The sequence below is a fragment of the Heteronotia binoei genome, chromosome 6 (assembly GCF_032191835.1).
Source record: "Heteronotia binoei isolate CCM8104 ecotype False Entrance Well chromosome 6, APGP_CSIRO_Hbin_v1, whole genome shotgun sequence".
Classification (NCBI taxonomy): domain Eukaryota; kingdom Metazoa; phylum Chordata; class Lepidosauria; order Squamata; family Gekkonidae; genus Heteronotia; species Heteronotia binoei.
Window position 1 is genome coordinate 74,901,026 of NC_083228.1, and position 14,986 is coordinate 74,916,011.

A 14,986-nucleotide genomic window follows, 5' to 3' on the forward strand; every position below is an offset into this window, starting at 1 on the left:
ACTCTATAGTGGTGAACAGCAGTCCCTGTGCATGTAAGAAAGGACTACAAGAACTAAACACTAATGCAACCCATCCTGCCCTCCTTCTCGCAATCTGCCTAAATTCACATAATCAGCATTGCTGTCAGATAGCCATCTAGCCTTTGTTTAACCCCCCCCCCCCAAAAAAAGGAGAGCCCACCACTTCCCAAGGAAGCCTGTCCCAGCTAAGGAACCAATCTGTCAGGAAGTTCTTCCTAATGTTTAGTTGAAAACTCTTCTGATTTAATTTAAGTCCATTGGTTCTTGTCAAGGAGGTTCCTTGAAGCATATGGCAGGCCACTGCTTAAGCCATAATAGTGAACCTTTGGTCTAACCACAAAGACAGTTTCATGCAGCTATACTCTCCACCCAAGACCTCAATCTGCTCTCAAAGCAACTACAGAAGATTTTTCACATATCCTGTGCCTAATTTCACTGCAGCCTCTTCCGTTCCGTTGACTTTGTAACTCATTCCTACTCTACAGAGGATAAGACTAAACAACAGCCCCACCAGCTTTCAAAATACTTTGGAAAAGTTTCACTACCTAACGGGGTTCAAACGCCTGAGGCAATAACGACAAAGAGGGTTCGTGGACCCTAGCTGCACCTGGTCATGGGTTTGCATAATTCAGAGCAGCCCGATTGCTATATTGGTTTACGGGGACGTATAAATCTCGGCTCTTTAATCAGTCTGCTAAAAGAACGTTTGAGGATCAGAACGAGGATCTGGGAACCAATTTCAACCCCCTACCCCCACCCCGGGCATTCCCAGATAATCAAAAATACCTCTGAACCTGCCGTGCACTTTCAACAGCGCCTTAGCCTTTTGCAAAGCCAGCACTTTTTCCCTTTGCCACATCTCACTAACCTGTCCTTCCTAGAGCCCTGCACTCCTTTCCCGCCTTCTGGGACACATTCATTCAAGTGCACAGGTCCTGGGGCTTGTTCTGCAGTAAGCCCTCACTAATCCTCTAACACTTCGTGATGGCTCTCCTCTTCCCAATACAACTCATACCTCCGGTTCTCGCAACACAATTCAGCACACAAACCCCGGCAGCGCACATGGATATGACCGCCCTGCCCCACCTCCTGTCTGGGACGCGTGGCCCTTCTTGGCCAATAAGAAGCCGACTAGCTCCATCGACGGCCCTACTTTCAAAGTGACAGTCCGCATGCGCAAACTAAGAGGTGGGGCTTTCTGCACCGGCTCCTACCTTCGCTTGAGCAAACGTACTCGGGAATGACGCTTTACGTAGAGTGAGGGCTTGTGTGCGTGCGCATGACGCAGTTGCCCATGGTAACCGAGAGCCGCGTAGAGGATGGTGAGTGCCGGACTGGGAGGGGGTGGGGGGGCCTAGGGGGAGGGAAGCGAAGCGAAGCGTCGCCCCCCTTCTTGTGGATCGGCGCGGAGGCGATTCGTTTTGACATAGGGGTGGGCTGAGGAGAGGTTGAATGGGTCTGATTTAGGACAGGGGAAGCAGCATACCAGGTGTTGAGAGAACCTCACCGAATGACGGACGTTGAGAGAAGGTGGGGATTGCCAGTGCCACACAAAAGATTCTGAAAAAGGAACACTGAGATTATATTCGTGTTTGAAAATCTGAGATTATGTTTTAAAGAGCTGTGAGATTCTGAAATCAAGAGGATCGGTATTTAGACAAAAAACTAATGTATTTAAGACAAACTATGACACATTTCTCCTGTAGGGTTCAAAGATAATCTTATGTAGGAGTGTTCCTATTCAAGGCATTAAGGGCATATATTCAGGGACATATGGCAGGGTGAGGTCCTGAGCAAAGTGGCTAAGGCTGCTGTCCTTTGTCTAGTTGCTTAGGAGTAATCCCCCTTGAACACTTTCCAAACAAGCATACATAGAATTGTACTATAGCCTTGTGAGAAAGGAGCATGGTGGCGTGGAGGGCCCTAGCACTGAAGTGACCTATCCTGGAAGCAGAATATGAACAGTGCAGTCCAAAGCGGAGTTATACCCTTCTAACTCCATTCAAGTCAGAGTTAGAATGGTGCAACCCTATTTAGAATTGCACTGGAAGAAGTCCAGGATTTTTCATAGATACTGTCAAGAAGGTGTAAAATGTATCTTGCTTACATTAAATATGGACACATTGCAACATTTTCTGATTCCAGTTTTTCCAAATTTGCTACTTTTAATTGCATTTCCTCCTCCAACATGATAAGCAGCAAGTGTTATCTGTGCCATTCCAGAGAAAGAGCAGATTCCAGTACAGTGATGCCTTGATGATAGATAACTGGCTGAGTAACTGCAGTCTTTCTCTGAAATTGGTCAGAGTTGCCAGTCCAGTAGCACCTAGAGACCAACAAGATTTGGTGTGTGTGTGGTTTTATGTGAACTTTGAAGAATCAGAGCTCTTTTTGTCAGATCAGCTTTGACTTGCGAAAGCTCATCCCCAAAAAATCTTGTTGGCCTCGAGGATGTTACTGGAGCAGAATCTAGCTGGTCTACTGCAGATCAACATGGCTATCCTCTGAATCAGGGGTGGCCAACGGTAGCTCTCCCAATGTTTTTTTGCCTACAACTCCCATCAGCCCCAGCCAGCATGGCCAATGACTGGGGCTGATGGGAGTTGAAGGCAAAAAAAAATCTGGAGAGCTACCGTTGGCCACCCCTGCTCTGAACTATTAGAGAGAAAGACTCTGTGGCCACTCAGCCAATATCCATCAGTAAGGGGTCACTCAAAATGCTGTAATATGCTGCCACATCTGAGATTCATTCCATGCAGGGTGCACAAACTTTTAGCATTAAAATTTGAGAGTCTAAAGTCTGGGCAAGTTTGCTTTTCTAAGGTATTTGTTAGCTAGGCCAATAGCAGCCAAAGGGCCATGAGCTCCCTGTCTGTACAAATCTGCTGTCATATTAACCAGTGACATCAAGAGAGGCAGGAAAAGCAGAGAGATCAGAAGAAGAGGAGATGAAGGGAAATTTGAGTTGGATTATGCTTGTCCTTCATTGTACTGACAGTGCTTTTGCTAGTGTATGAATAATCAGAGCTAGTGCAGAGGCAAGGTGGAAAAACGCTTCATTAACTATTACCCTGCATGATGCTAATTTTTATTTATCATTGCGTTAAGTGTGAACATTGAGTTATGCAGTAGTCAGCTTGGGGTGCAGTGGATATTAAAATGATCTTTATTTCTGCTAGACTTCTACAAAGCTTTGCTTTTGCTTTAAGTTCTAATTGTCTTGATTTTCTGGGTGGGTTGTTTTTTTTTCTGTGTGGGTTGTAGTTGGGTGCATGCATACGCCACCTCTATATTATACATACGTGCTATACGGGTACAATGGAATATGTTTTATACACCCCCACTTGTATATTATACATACATGCTATGTGAGTACAATGGAAAATGTTTTATTCACCCCCCCCCCAACAACTCTAGGTTCTGAGGGATCCAAATTCCTGTGCTTCATCACATTGATGAGGGGGATTTTTAAAGAAGTGGCTAAAGCAGGTTATATATAGTCACTTGCAGCCCTGTGGCACAAAATGGTAAAGCTGCAGTACTGCAGTCCTAAACTCTGCTCATGACCTGAGTTCGATCCCGGCAGACTCTGGGTTCAGGTAACCGGCTCAAGGTTGACTCAGCCTTCTGTCCTTCCAAGGTCGGTAAAATGAGTACCCAGCTTGCTGGGGGGAAAGAGTATATGATTGGGGAAGGCAATGGCAAACCACCCCATAAAAAAGTCTGCCGTGAAAACATTTGTGATGCAATGTCACCCCAGAGTTGGAAACAACTGGTGCTTGCACAGGGGATTACCTTTACCTTTATATAGTCATTTGCCTGCTTCCAGGTGAGTTTTTGTAAATTGGGTGAAGCACTATTCCTTTTTAAAAAGACTGCTGATGTGCCACAAAAAGATTTAAACTTGTATACCTGGGAAGGCAGGCTGGAAATGTTTGTAGCTTTTATTTAAAAAGGGTTGTTTAAAAGTGGGAAGAGTGAATTTATCATTGGGTCTCATTTGGGAAGCAATATCATTCATTATGTTTTCAGCTCTGCAACATAGACTAGATTTTTAATAGTAAGTCTGAAGGTGATACGATGCCCATGTATCTCATTCAGTAGAGTAAGAATCATTGAACTCTGTGAGACATGCTTCTCAGTAAATATGCATAGAATTGTACTTTTAGAATGAAACAATGAGATATGAATTGTCCCATTTCTTTGGGGTGGGTTCTAACTACTATGCTACCAATTGCATTGCAAGTCAAAGCATACAAAAAGAGTGCTGTATTGGGCTTTGTATCAGCAGGCAAAGAACATAAGTAGCCATTTTTTCCTGGTAGAGCTTTCTGTACTTTTAGCAGTCTTACGATAGACAAAAATACAACAGCTATGTTTTTACCAAACTCCATAAGCAATGGAACTAGAAAAATATGTGTGAGAAAGTGAGACTCATGCATCAATATCAGTCTTACCAAAGATAGATCCAGGTGGGCAGCTGTGTTGGTCTGAAGCAGTAGAACAAAGCAAGAGTCAAGTTGCACCTTAAAAACCAACAAAGTTTTATTCAGAATGTAAGCTTTTGTGTGTTAGAAGCACACTTCATCAGACAATAGTGTGGACTGGCAAGCAGTCCTAAATATAGAGAAAGTGGGCAATGTGTTAGTATATAGAGTCATGGAAATGTTTTTTAGCAAATTAAAAGAGTCACAAGTTTGGGTCTGGTGTTTGTCGGTTTATGGTAACTGGGCTGAAACAACAACAAAAGGTAATTAAGTGGGAATAGCAGATTGATGTCCATTAAGTATCCTGGATGTGAAGTGCAAGAAATGAGAGTCTGTTGTAATGTTAGCTCTGGGATAAAATGAGGGCATAGGTTTCTCAGAAGTTTGATTTAAACATGTAACACACATATAAACATAATTCTAGTTTGCCATTAGAAAAAATAATACATTAAAATATAGTGGAAGATGGGTTAGTATATGTAATGAGATAAACAGCTGGTATCCCTATTTGAGAAGCTTACCAAAGAGCTTTGAATGAAAATTGAATAGTGAACAGTCTGTGCTCAGTCTGAACTGTCTCAAGTCCCTTAGTGGCCTAAGAAGGAATATTTCATAATCGTTATTCATAGTTTCTATATCCTTCCTTAGTTACAATGTTCTAGAAGAGATATTTCATGTTATTGAAAACATTTGGACATTTAAGGCTGCTGATTGGGGAGCAGGGCACAAGGATTACTTATGCCTGTTAAACTGGGATTCAGTAAATGGTGGAGTTCCTGAATTTGATTGGTATTTTGACCAAACTGTTTGTGACACTACACGAATTATTAGCATTCACTGCTGTTTGGAGCTTGTTTATGTACAATTATGACTGTGATGCAGTGAGAACCTGAATTGTATTTAGCTATGCCTTAATATAAGATGAAGGAGCAGGATAACCAAATATTGTGCTTCAGGGCATCAGCTAGTTGTCTGAGGTCAGGACACTTTGCTGCACACATCCATCCTCCCACAACCTGTTTAACTAATTGCACAATGGACCATTAGCTGTCAAAACTGTCTCTGACAGATGTTGCAAAAAGTCATTTGCATTCATATCATGTCAAAGTTGCATAAAAATATAAGGATCACCTTCTGGGACCAGACCAGACATCCAATTAGTCTTTAGCAATTGGCCTCCTGTAGTGGCTGGCCACTACAGAAAGAGTGAAGCGGCTGGGCCAAAGCCGAAAGGACGCTCAGCTATGGATGTGTCTGATGGTGAAAGAACAGTCTGATGCTGCAAAGAACAATACTGCATCGGAATGTGGAATGTAAGATCTATGAATCAAGGTAAGCTAGGTGAGGTCAAATTTATTATTTATTTATTTATTCGATTTATATCCCACTCTCCCCACCAAGGCAGGCTCAGGGCGGCTTACAACATAACATCTAGAACAATAAGATTAATAAATATTAAAATGCATACACAATAATTTACAGTAGTTAAAATAGTGAAACAAGAACAAACAGTCTGACAGTTCAGTGCTATTCTCACAGCCTTCCTTCTCAGTTTTTAAATACCAGTTAGTTATATGCCAACCGGAACTGCCCAAGGTTCCACAAGGCCCTCACCTCCTCCAGTAGCTGGTTCCACCAGCAGGGGGCTGTGATTGAAAAGGCCCTATCCCTGGTTGACTTCAGACGGGCCTCCTTCGGCCCAGGGATTACTAGCAGATTTCAGGAACCAGATCTGAGTACTTTCTGGGGAACATGTGGGGAGAGATGGTCCCTAAGGTAGGTAGGTCCTAGGTCATATAGGGCTTTAAAGGTAATAACCAGCACCTTGTAACGAACCCGGTATATTATTGGCAGCCAGTGTAGTCCCCGGAGCCCCGGCTGAATGTGCTCCCACCTAGGGAAGCTCTAATAACAGCCGGGCAGCAGCATTCTGCACTAGCTGCTACTTCCAGGATCGGCAGAGGGGCAGCTCCATGTAGAGGGCATTACAGTAGTCCAACCTTGAGGTGATCATTGCATGGATCACTGTTGCCAGGTCGCCGTGTTCCAGGAAAGGGGCCAACTGCCTCGCCGGCCTAAGATGAAAAATGTGGACTTAGCAGTGGCTGCTATCTGGGCCTCCATTATCAGGGCAGGCTCCAGTAGTACCCCCAAGCTCCTGACCCTGCACGCCACTATCAGTGGCGCACCATCAAAGACCGGTAGGGGAACTTACCTTCCCGGACCACACCGACCCAAGCAAAGGACCTCTGTCTTCGCTGGATTTAGTTTCAATCTACTCAGCCTGAGCCATCCAGCCATGGCTTGCAATGCCAGGTCCAGATTTTCTGGGACATAGTCAGGCTGGCCGTCCATCAGTAGATAGAGCTGGGTGTCATCAGCATACTGGTGACGACCCAATCATACCTCCGGGCAATCTGGGCAAGGGGGCGCCTGTAGATGTTAAACAACATCGGGGAAAGAACCACCCCCTGAGGCACCCTGCAATCAACTGTGTGTCTCCAGGACAGTTCACCCCCAATCGCCACCCTTTGTCCCCGACCATCAAGGAAAGAAGAAAGCCATTGTAGGGCCAACCCTTGAATCCCTGTGTCGGCAAGAGATGGCAAGATTGAACATCGACATCTTGGGAATCAGTGAACTAAAATGGACGGGAATGGGTGAATTTAACTCAGAGTATCACTACATCTATTATTGTGGCCAAGAGTCCCGTAGAAGAAATGGTGTGGCCTTTATAGTTAACAAGAGAGTGAGGAAGGCAGTAATGGAATACAATCTCAAAAATGACAGTAAGATCTTGGTCCGTATCCAAGGCAAACCATTCATTAGCAGAGTAATCAACATCTATGCCCGAACCACTGGTGCAGAAGAGGCTGAAGTGGACCGGTTTTATGAAGATCTACAACACCTTCTAGAACTGACACATACAAAATGATATCCTCCTCATCATAGGGGACTGGAATGCCAAAGTAGGAAGTCAAAAGGTGACTGGAACAACTGACAAGTTTGGCCTTGAAGAACAAAATGAAGCCGGGCAAAGGCTAATAGAGTTTTGTCAAGAGAACAAGCTGGTCATAGCGAACACCCTCTTCCAACAACCTAAAAGGCTACTCTACACGTGGACATCACCTGATGGGCAACACAGAAATCAGATTGATTATATACTCTGCAGTCAAAGGTGGAGAAGCTCCTTACAGTCAGCAAAAACAAGACCTGGAGCTGACTACGGCTCAGATCATGAGCTACTCATCGCAAAATTCAGGCTTAAACTGAAGAAAACTGGGGAAGCCATTAGGCCATTCAGGTTTGACCTTGATCACATCTCTTATGAATATACAGTGGAGGTGAAGAATAGGTTTAAGGAACTAGAGTTGATAAACAGAGTGCCTGAAGAACTATGGATGGAGGTTCATGATATTGTACAGAAGGCAGCAATCAGCACCATCCCAAAGAAAAAGAAATGCAAGAAAGCAAAGTGGCTGTCTGATGAGGCTTTGCAAATAACTAAGGAAAGAAGGAAAATGAAAGGCAAAGGTGAAAAGGAAAGATTCACCAAACTGAATGCAGATTTCCAGAGAACAGCAAGGAGAGATAAGGAGGCCTTCCTGAAGAAACAATGTAAAGCAATAGAGGAAAATAACAGAATGGGAAGGACAAGAGAGCTCTTCAAGAAAATTGGAGAAATCAAGGGAATGTTTCATGCAAAGATGGCCATGATAAAGGACAAAAATGGTAGGGACCTAACAGAAGCAGAAGAGATCAGGAAGAGGTGGCAAGAATACACAGAAGAATTATACAAGAAGGATCTCAGTGTCCCGGACAACCATGACAATGAAATCAATGACCCTGAGCCAGACATCCTGGAGAGTGAAGTCAAATGGGCTTTAGAAAGCATTACTAACAACAAAGCGAGCGGAGATGACAGTATCCCAGTTAAGCTATTTAAAGTCCTAAAAGATGATGCTGTTAAAGTGATGCACACATTATGTCAACAAATTTGGAAAACACAACAGTGGCCACAGGATCGGTTTATATTCCAATCCCAAAGAAGGGTAATGCCAAAGAATGTTCAAACTATCGTACCATTGCACTCATTTCACATGCCAGCAAGGTCATGTTAAAGATCCTACAAAATAGGCTTCAGCAGTATGTAGATCGGGAACTACCAGAAGTTCAAGCTGGGTTTTGGAGAGGTAGAGGAACTAGAGATCAAATTGCCAACATTCAGTGGATTATGTAGAAAACACGGGAGTATCAGAAAACGTCTATTTCTGCTTTATTGACTATGCTAAAACCTTTTGATTGTGTGGATCACAACAAACTGTGGCAAGTCCTTAAAGAGATGGGAGTACTAGACCACATCACATGTCTCCTGAGAAGCAACGGTCAGATCAGGATATGGAATCATTGGTTTAGAATAAGAAAAGTTCGACAAGGATGTATATTGTCACCCTGCTTATTTAATTTATAAGCAGAGTACATCATGCGGAATGCTGACCTGGATGAAGCAGAAGCCAGAATTAAGATTGCCGGGAAAAACATCAACAACCTAAGATATGCAGATGACACTACTCTAATGGCAGAAAGAGAGGAGGACCTAAAAAACCTTTTGTTGAGGGTGAAAGAGGAGAGCACAAAAGTAGGCTTGAAACTCAACATCAAAAAAACTAAGATCATGGCATCTGGCCCATTCACACCTTGGCAAATAGAAGGGGAAGACATGGAAGTAGTGACAGACTTCACATTTCTGGGGTCCAAGGTCACTGCAGATGGTGACTGTAGCCATGAAATTAAAAGACGTTTGCTCCTTGGGAGGACAGCTATGGCGAAGCTGGACAGTACAATAAAGTAGAGACATCACCCTGCCAACAAAAGTCCGTATAGTCAAAGTGATGGTATTCCCAGTAGTAATGTATGGCTGTGAGAGCTGGACCATAAGGAGGGCTGAGCACAGAAGAACAGATGCTTTTGAGCTGTGGTGCTGGAGAAGACTCTTGAGAGTCGCTTGGATTGCAAGAAGATCAAATCAGTTAGTCTTAAGGGAAATCAACCCAGACTGTTCCCTGGAAGGTCAGATGCTGAAGCTGAAGCTCAAATACTTTGGCCACTGAATGAGAAAGGAGCACTCCCTGGAGAAGATCCTGATGCAAGGAAAGGCAAAAGAAGAAAGGGACAGCAAAAGATGATGTTACTGATGTAACAAACACGAATTTGAACAGACTTCAGAGAATGGTAGAAGACAGGAGGAGCCTGGTGTGACTTTGTCCATGAGGTCGCAAAGAATTGGACTCGACTGTGTGACTGAACAACACAGTGGCTGGCCAGGTACCATTGGGAAACTTATAGCTGGGACACAATGCCAATCGCCATCCCCTCATTCTTTGTGCCCTGCATTTGGTAAGCAGAAATTCCAATTTTGAATATGGATGTTCTACTTTCTAACAGTTCTAATAGTCCCTTGCTGGGGCTATTACTATGTGTAATCTTGATTTAAAGCTCACTAAAATACCCCTGTGGCGCAGAGTGGTAAACCTGCAGTACTGCAGTCCAAGCTCTGCTCACGACCTGAGTTAGATCCTGGCAGAAGCTGGGTTCAGATAGTCAGCTCATGGTTGACTCAACCTTCCATCCTTCTGAGGTTCGTAAAATGAGTACCCAGCTTGCTGGGGGTAAAGTGTAAATGACTAACTACCTCGTAAAAAGTCTGCCATGAAAATGTTATTAAAGCAACATCACCCCAGAGTGTGTTTTAAAAAGGAAAAATGAATATATTTTCATCCTTTTGATCTCTCCCAACTCATAGTTTTATAAGCCTTTATCAAGTCCCCCATTTATTTTAATTCCTAATAAGATAGATACAGACTGTGTTTGTAAGACAAATGTTCCAACATCCCTCTGGTTTGCAGTTGTCCCCTTTTTGAACTTTCTCCAGTTCTGCAATCTCTTGAAATGACAGTTTCAAGAAAAATAATTTTCTGTATTCTCCCCTTTTCTGCTTTTCTCTGCAAGGCGCATCCATGTTAAGCTCAATCTGTGATGTGGTCAATTGTAGTAGTGTGATGTTCTTCCTATCCTAGTTCCACATTCTGGGGGAAGAAAATGGTGTTACCTCAGAGCAAAGCTGTGCAGTGACCGGCCACTTGCTTGTATGCTGTTTTACCGTAGTGGCTACTTAAATTGGCATTTGTGGGACAAAATGGATGGTGAATATTGGAGTGATCCACTAAAGCAATCCATGTGAGAAGACAGCTGTATTTGATCTTTAGATAAATGCCACATGAAGCATCTAAACATTTGCTGTTCTCCACAGGCAGATCTCTTTGGATTTACACTCTAAATTTATTATTGAAGCTTTATGGCTAATCCAGCTAAACAGCAGATATTTGCTTCTCTCCTCTAATGGGATTTCACTCTCTACTGTTTAGCGATTGGCAGGCTGTCCCTGCTTCTAGCCAATAGCATGTATGGCAGTTCTTTCCCTGGCATTGCTTATATGGGTCACTCTAATAGAGTATATAGAAATTGATTACTTTGTGTACTGCTGTGCTTAGCCCTAACCCTATGTCAAGCATCCTTTGTACTTGATCTATACATGTGCATACAGTTCTGTCTCTCAATAATTATGTAGCATTGACTACTGTTAGAAAATTAATATAGCATGGAATTGTAGCTGAATAGGTTTCTTTTATTCAGGATTACTGCACATAACTATTAAAATAAACCTTTAAACTATCTGGTGGATCTTATTTCCACTACATATGCAGATACAGAATGTCCTTGTTTATAATCAAGAGTCATCATGAGAAAGCAGTGGATAAAGTGCTGATGATGAAAGAGTTGATGAGGAAAAACTGAATTCAAATCCCAGTTTAGCTTTTCCTAGGCAAATCATGCACTCTCAGCCTTGTGCATTTTTACTTCAAAAAAAAACTTTTTTACAATTTTTATTTAGATATTTTTAGCCCACTTTCCTCTCCAGTGGAGACTATCTTTCTCTATGTTACCCTCCCAACAACAACTGTGTGAGACAGGTTAAGTTAAGAGGGAGTAATTGACCCACGATCAACAGTGAACTTCCATGGGGATTCAGACCTGGATCTCCTAGATTCTAGCCCAGCATTCTAACCATAACACCTAGAAAGTGCTACAGAAATGAAGCATGATCTAGCCAGAATTCAGTGTGGATATCCACACCAGAGTAAAGCAGCATGTTGATATATTTCTGCCATTTAAATAACACTGCTTGGACCATACCCATGTTTTATAAATATATGTACAGATCCCTCTTATGGCCATCCCAAAACAACTCTTGTTCCCCAGATGTTATCCGTGACCAAATAACTTAAACTGGTAGCATGTAATCCATATAAAAAACAATTGCAGTATAAACATTGCTAAGGGTAAATACAAGGCAGTTTTAAGAACACTTTCTTGGGAGTAAGTTCTACTGAATAGGCATGGGCAAGATTACTCTCACAGGTGATAATAATAGATGCTGCAAGCTTTAAATGATTAACTACCATTGAAGATATTCAGTTGTTATATATATTGGGCCAAAGTGAAATGTGTTTTTGCCTAATACGAAAAACACATTATGATCACTTTAAAATTAGGTTATTTTATGGGCATCCAAAACTCAAACCAACATTGGACCTTGGCAGGAATCACTGAACAGTAAATATCTTTTGATAAATATGAGATGCTTCCACAGTGGTTAAAATCAAGTAATTAAGTTTGTGCTAACTAATTTTACTGGCACAATTATTTTACCTTTAGGAAGAATGAGAACAATTTAGGAAAAATGGTCCTTTTCAAAAAGAGACTCACTGTCTTGAAAGGTGGGTTTTGCAACTAGAGTAATTTCTGTGGTGTGTATAATTTCCTGTCATAATTATCCCCATAATCCAATATTATGTAGGGGTGATGTCTTCATTTAAAGATCTCAGAAGACTGCACTTCTCATTATGCAGTGCCTAATTATCAGGGGCCCTCCTCGGGCTCAAGTGTATCAACTTACCTGTTTCCCAGAGAGAATTGTTGCTATAGGCTTTTCTTACGTGAACCAAATATTTACTAATATATTGGGGCTTTACATTTTTCAGGCTGTTAGGGTAGTACCTCCTGGACCCTAATATTTTGGCTTCTAAGGACACATTTACTTAGTGTCATTACTTCTGTCATCCCCCCCCCCCCAAATATTTTACTTAAAAGTTAAATCAAATCGTTCTAATTTAGAAAGCAAATGCCTTATCCTTGACAAAAGAAGCACAATATAAATACTTTTTCCAGTTTTCTGCTAAGCCAGCAATTATCAGTTAATACTATACCATCTTCTGAGCTTATTAGAGCAAACAAGGTCGACACGGTCGACCATCGGCTACTGACCCGCCGCCTCGCCGATGTAGGGGTGAGGGGGTCTGCCCTACAATGGCTCTCCTCCTTCTTCGAAGATCAGGGACAAAGGGTGGCAATTGGGGGCGAGCGGTCCCAGAGGCGCACACTGGATTGTGGAGTGCCTCAGGGGGCAGTTCTCTCACCAATGCTATTTAATATCTATATGCGCCCCCTTGCCCAGATTGCCAGGAGACATGGACTTGGGTGCCATCAATATGCAGATGACACCCAACTCTATCTGATGATGGACGGCCGGCCTGACTGTGTCCCAGAGAATTTAGACTGGGCCTTGCAGGATATGGCAACTTGGTTGAGGAGGAGCGGGCTGAAATTGAATCCATCGAAGACAGAAGTCCTTTGTCTGGGTCGGGGCGCTCGGGAAGGAGAAATACCTCTCCCGGTCTTCGACGGGGCGCCACTGAAAGTGGCGCACCGGGTTAGGAGCCTGGGAGTTTTACTGGAGCCTTCATTATCAATGGAGGCCCAGATTGCAGCCACTGCCAAGTCAGCCTTTTTCCATCTAAGGCGGGCAAAGCAGTTGGCTCCCTTCCTAGAGCGCTGAGATCTGGCAACGGTGCTTCACGCAACGGTCACCTCGAGACTGGATTACTGTAATGCCCTCTACATGGGGCTGCCTCTGTACTGAACCCGGAAGCTGCAGCTGGTGCAGAATGCAGCAGCTAGACTGTTGTTGGGGCTTCCTAAATGGGAGCACATACAGCCTGGACTGCGCGAACTGCACTGGCTGCCAGTTATATACCGGGTCCGTTACAAAGTGCTGGTCATTACCTTTAAAGCCCTATATGGTCGAGGACCTGTCTACCTTAGGGACCGTCTCTCCCCATATGAACCCCAGAGAGCACTGAGGTCAGCCGGGAAAAACTTGTTGACTACCCCCGGACCGAGAGAGGTGAAGCTGCAAAGCACCCGTAACCGGGCCTTCTCGTCTATAGCCCTGAGCCTATGGAACCAACTTCCAGAGGAAATGCGGGCCCTGCGGGATCTAGAACAATTCCGCAGGGCCTGCAAGACCTTCCTCTTCCGACTGGCTTTCGCTGATGAAAAAGGAAACTGCTAATGAAAACCGCCATCATAAAAAACGTAAAACCAACATAGCATTAGCACTTTTATCAATCTAATTTAACTTAATTTTAAACTTAACCAGAATTTTAACTGAAATGTTTATAATGTTTAAATGTAATTTTATTCATCTTTGTATAATTGAAACTTGAATGATGCTGTTAGCCGGCCTGAGCCTGCTCCGGCGGGGAGGGCGGGATACAAATAAAATTTTGTTGTTGTTTTTTAAAGCAGGAATGCACAGGAATGCAGTTCCAGCTGGCTTGGCATTGGGGGTGTGCGGCCTAATATGCAAATGAGTTCCTACTGGGCTTTTTCTACAAAAAGTCCTGCGTGGAACAATGGTGATGCCAGGGGTGTGGTCTAATATGCAAATAAGTCCACGCTGTGAAACAATTGTGATGTCAGGGGGGTGGCCTAATATGCAAATTAGTTCCTGATGGGCTTTTTCTACAAAAAAAGCCCTGAAGCAAACATTTAAAATAAATGTTGTTTTTCCTAATTGTATTTGAACGAACTTCTAAAATTGCACTAGTACTTCTGTATGATCTTTTCACTACAATAAAAAAATACTTCTAACACAAATAGAATAATTTTGTCATTGTAAGATAAACGTAACTATAGCGTTTTTGTTTAAATTGGACTACATTTTAATGGCACACAGGAGCCTTGGAGTATATATGCAAACAGAGCTACTAAACTGGAGACCACCTTGGTGTTAATATGTTTTTCTTCCTGTTTCCTCGATGAAACTATTTATACCACAGAGTAAAATGCCTTTATCCCCTTTGCTGTGGGCTAGCCCTGATACACTCCTACAGACAGTCATGTGATAACAGCAATCCTTTGAGTGAAATAGGGACTGATTATGATCCATTTCTTGTAGACTATACTTGCTGGGAAGCTCATTCTTGTAAAGTATGAATATGAGGTACATAAATGATGATTTATAAAAAATCTCTGTGCATTGTGGTTTTGGGGTTGGTTTGGGGTTTTTTTTTGTC

General features: G+C 42.9%; 2 protein-coding genes across 7 annotated transcripts in view; one reads left to right on the forward strand and one right to left on the reverse strand.

The window, feature by feature from the left end:
• Window positions 1-14,986, reverse strand: part of SFXN2 (sideroflexin 2) — a 172,916-nt gene that overhangs the window by 20,217 nt on the left and 137,713 nt on the right. The window contains exon 1 of one of the 6 annotated variants that reach the window (XM_060241757.1): window positions 1,508-1,550. The exons of 1 other annotated variant lie outside the window; for it this stretch is intronic. The gene's annotated coding sequence lies outside the window, so the exon portion shown is untranslated. Of the gene's footprint in view, window positions 1-889; window positions 1,150-1,507; window positions 1,551-14,986 lie in introns of those variants that run through there. 4 more of the 6 variants (XM_060241761.1, XM_060241762.1, XM_060241760.1 and 1 more) reach the window with 4 other exon arrangements.
• ARL3 (ADP ribosylation factor like GTPase 3) overlaps window positions 1,171-14,986 on the forward strand; it is a 65,997-nt gene continuing 52,181 nt past the window's right edge. The window contains exon 1 of the mRNA XM_060241764.1: window positions 1,171-1,343. Coding sequence (XP_060097747.1) covers window positions 1,341-1,343 — 3 coding nt within the window. The 5' untranslated portion in view covers window positions 1,171-1,340. The remainder of the gene's footprint in view (window positions 1,344-14,986) is intronic.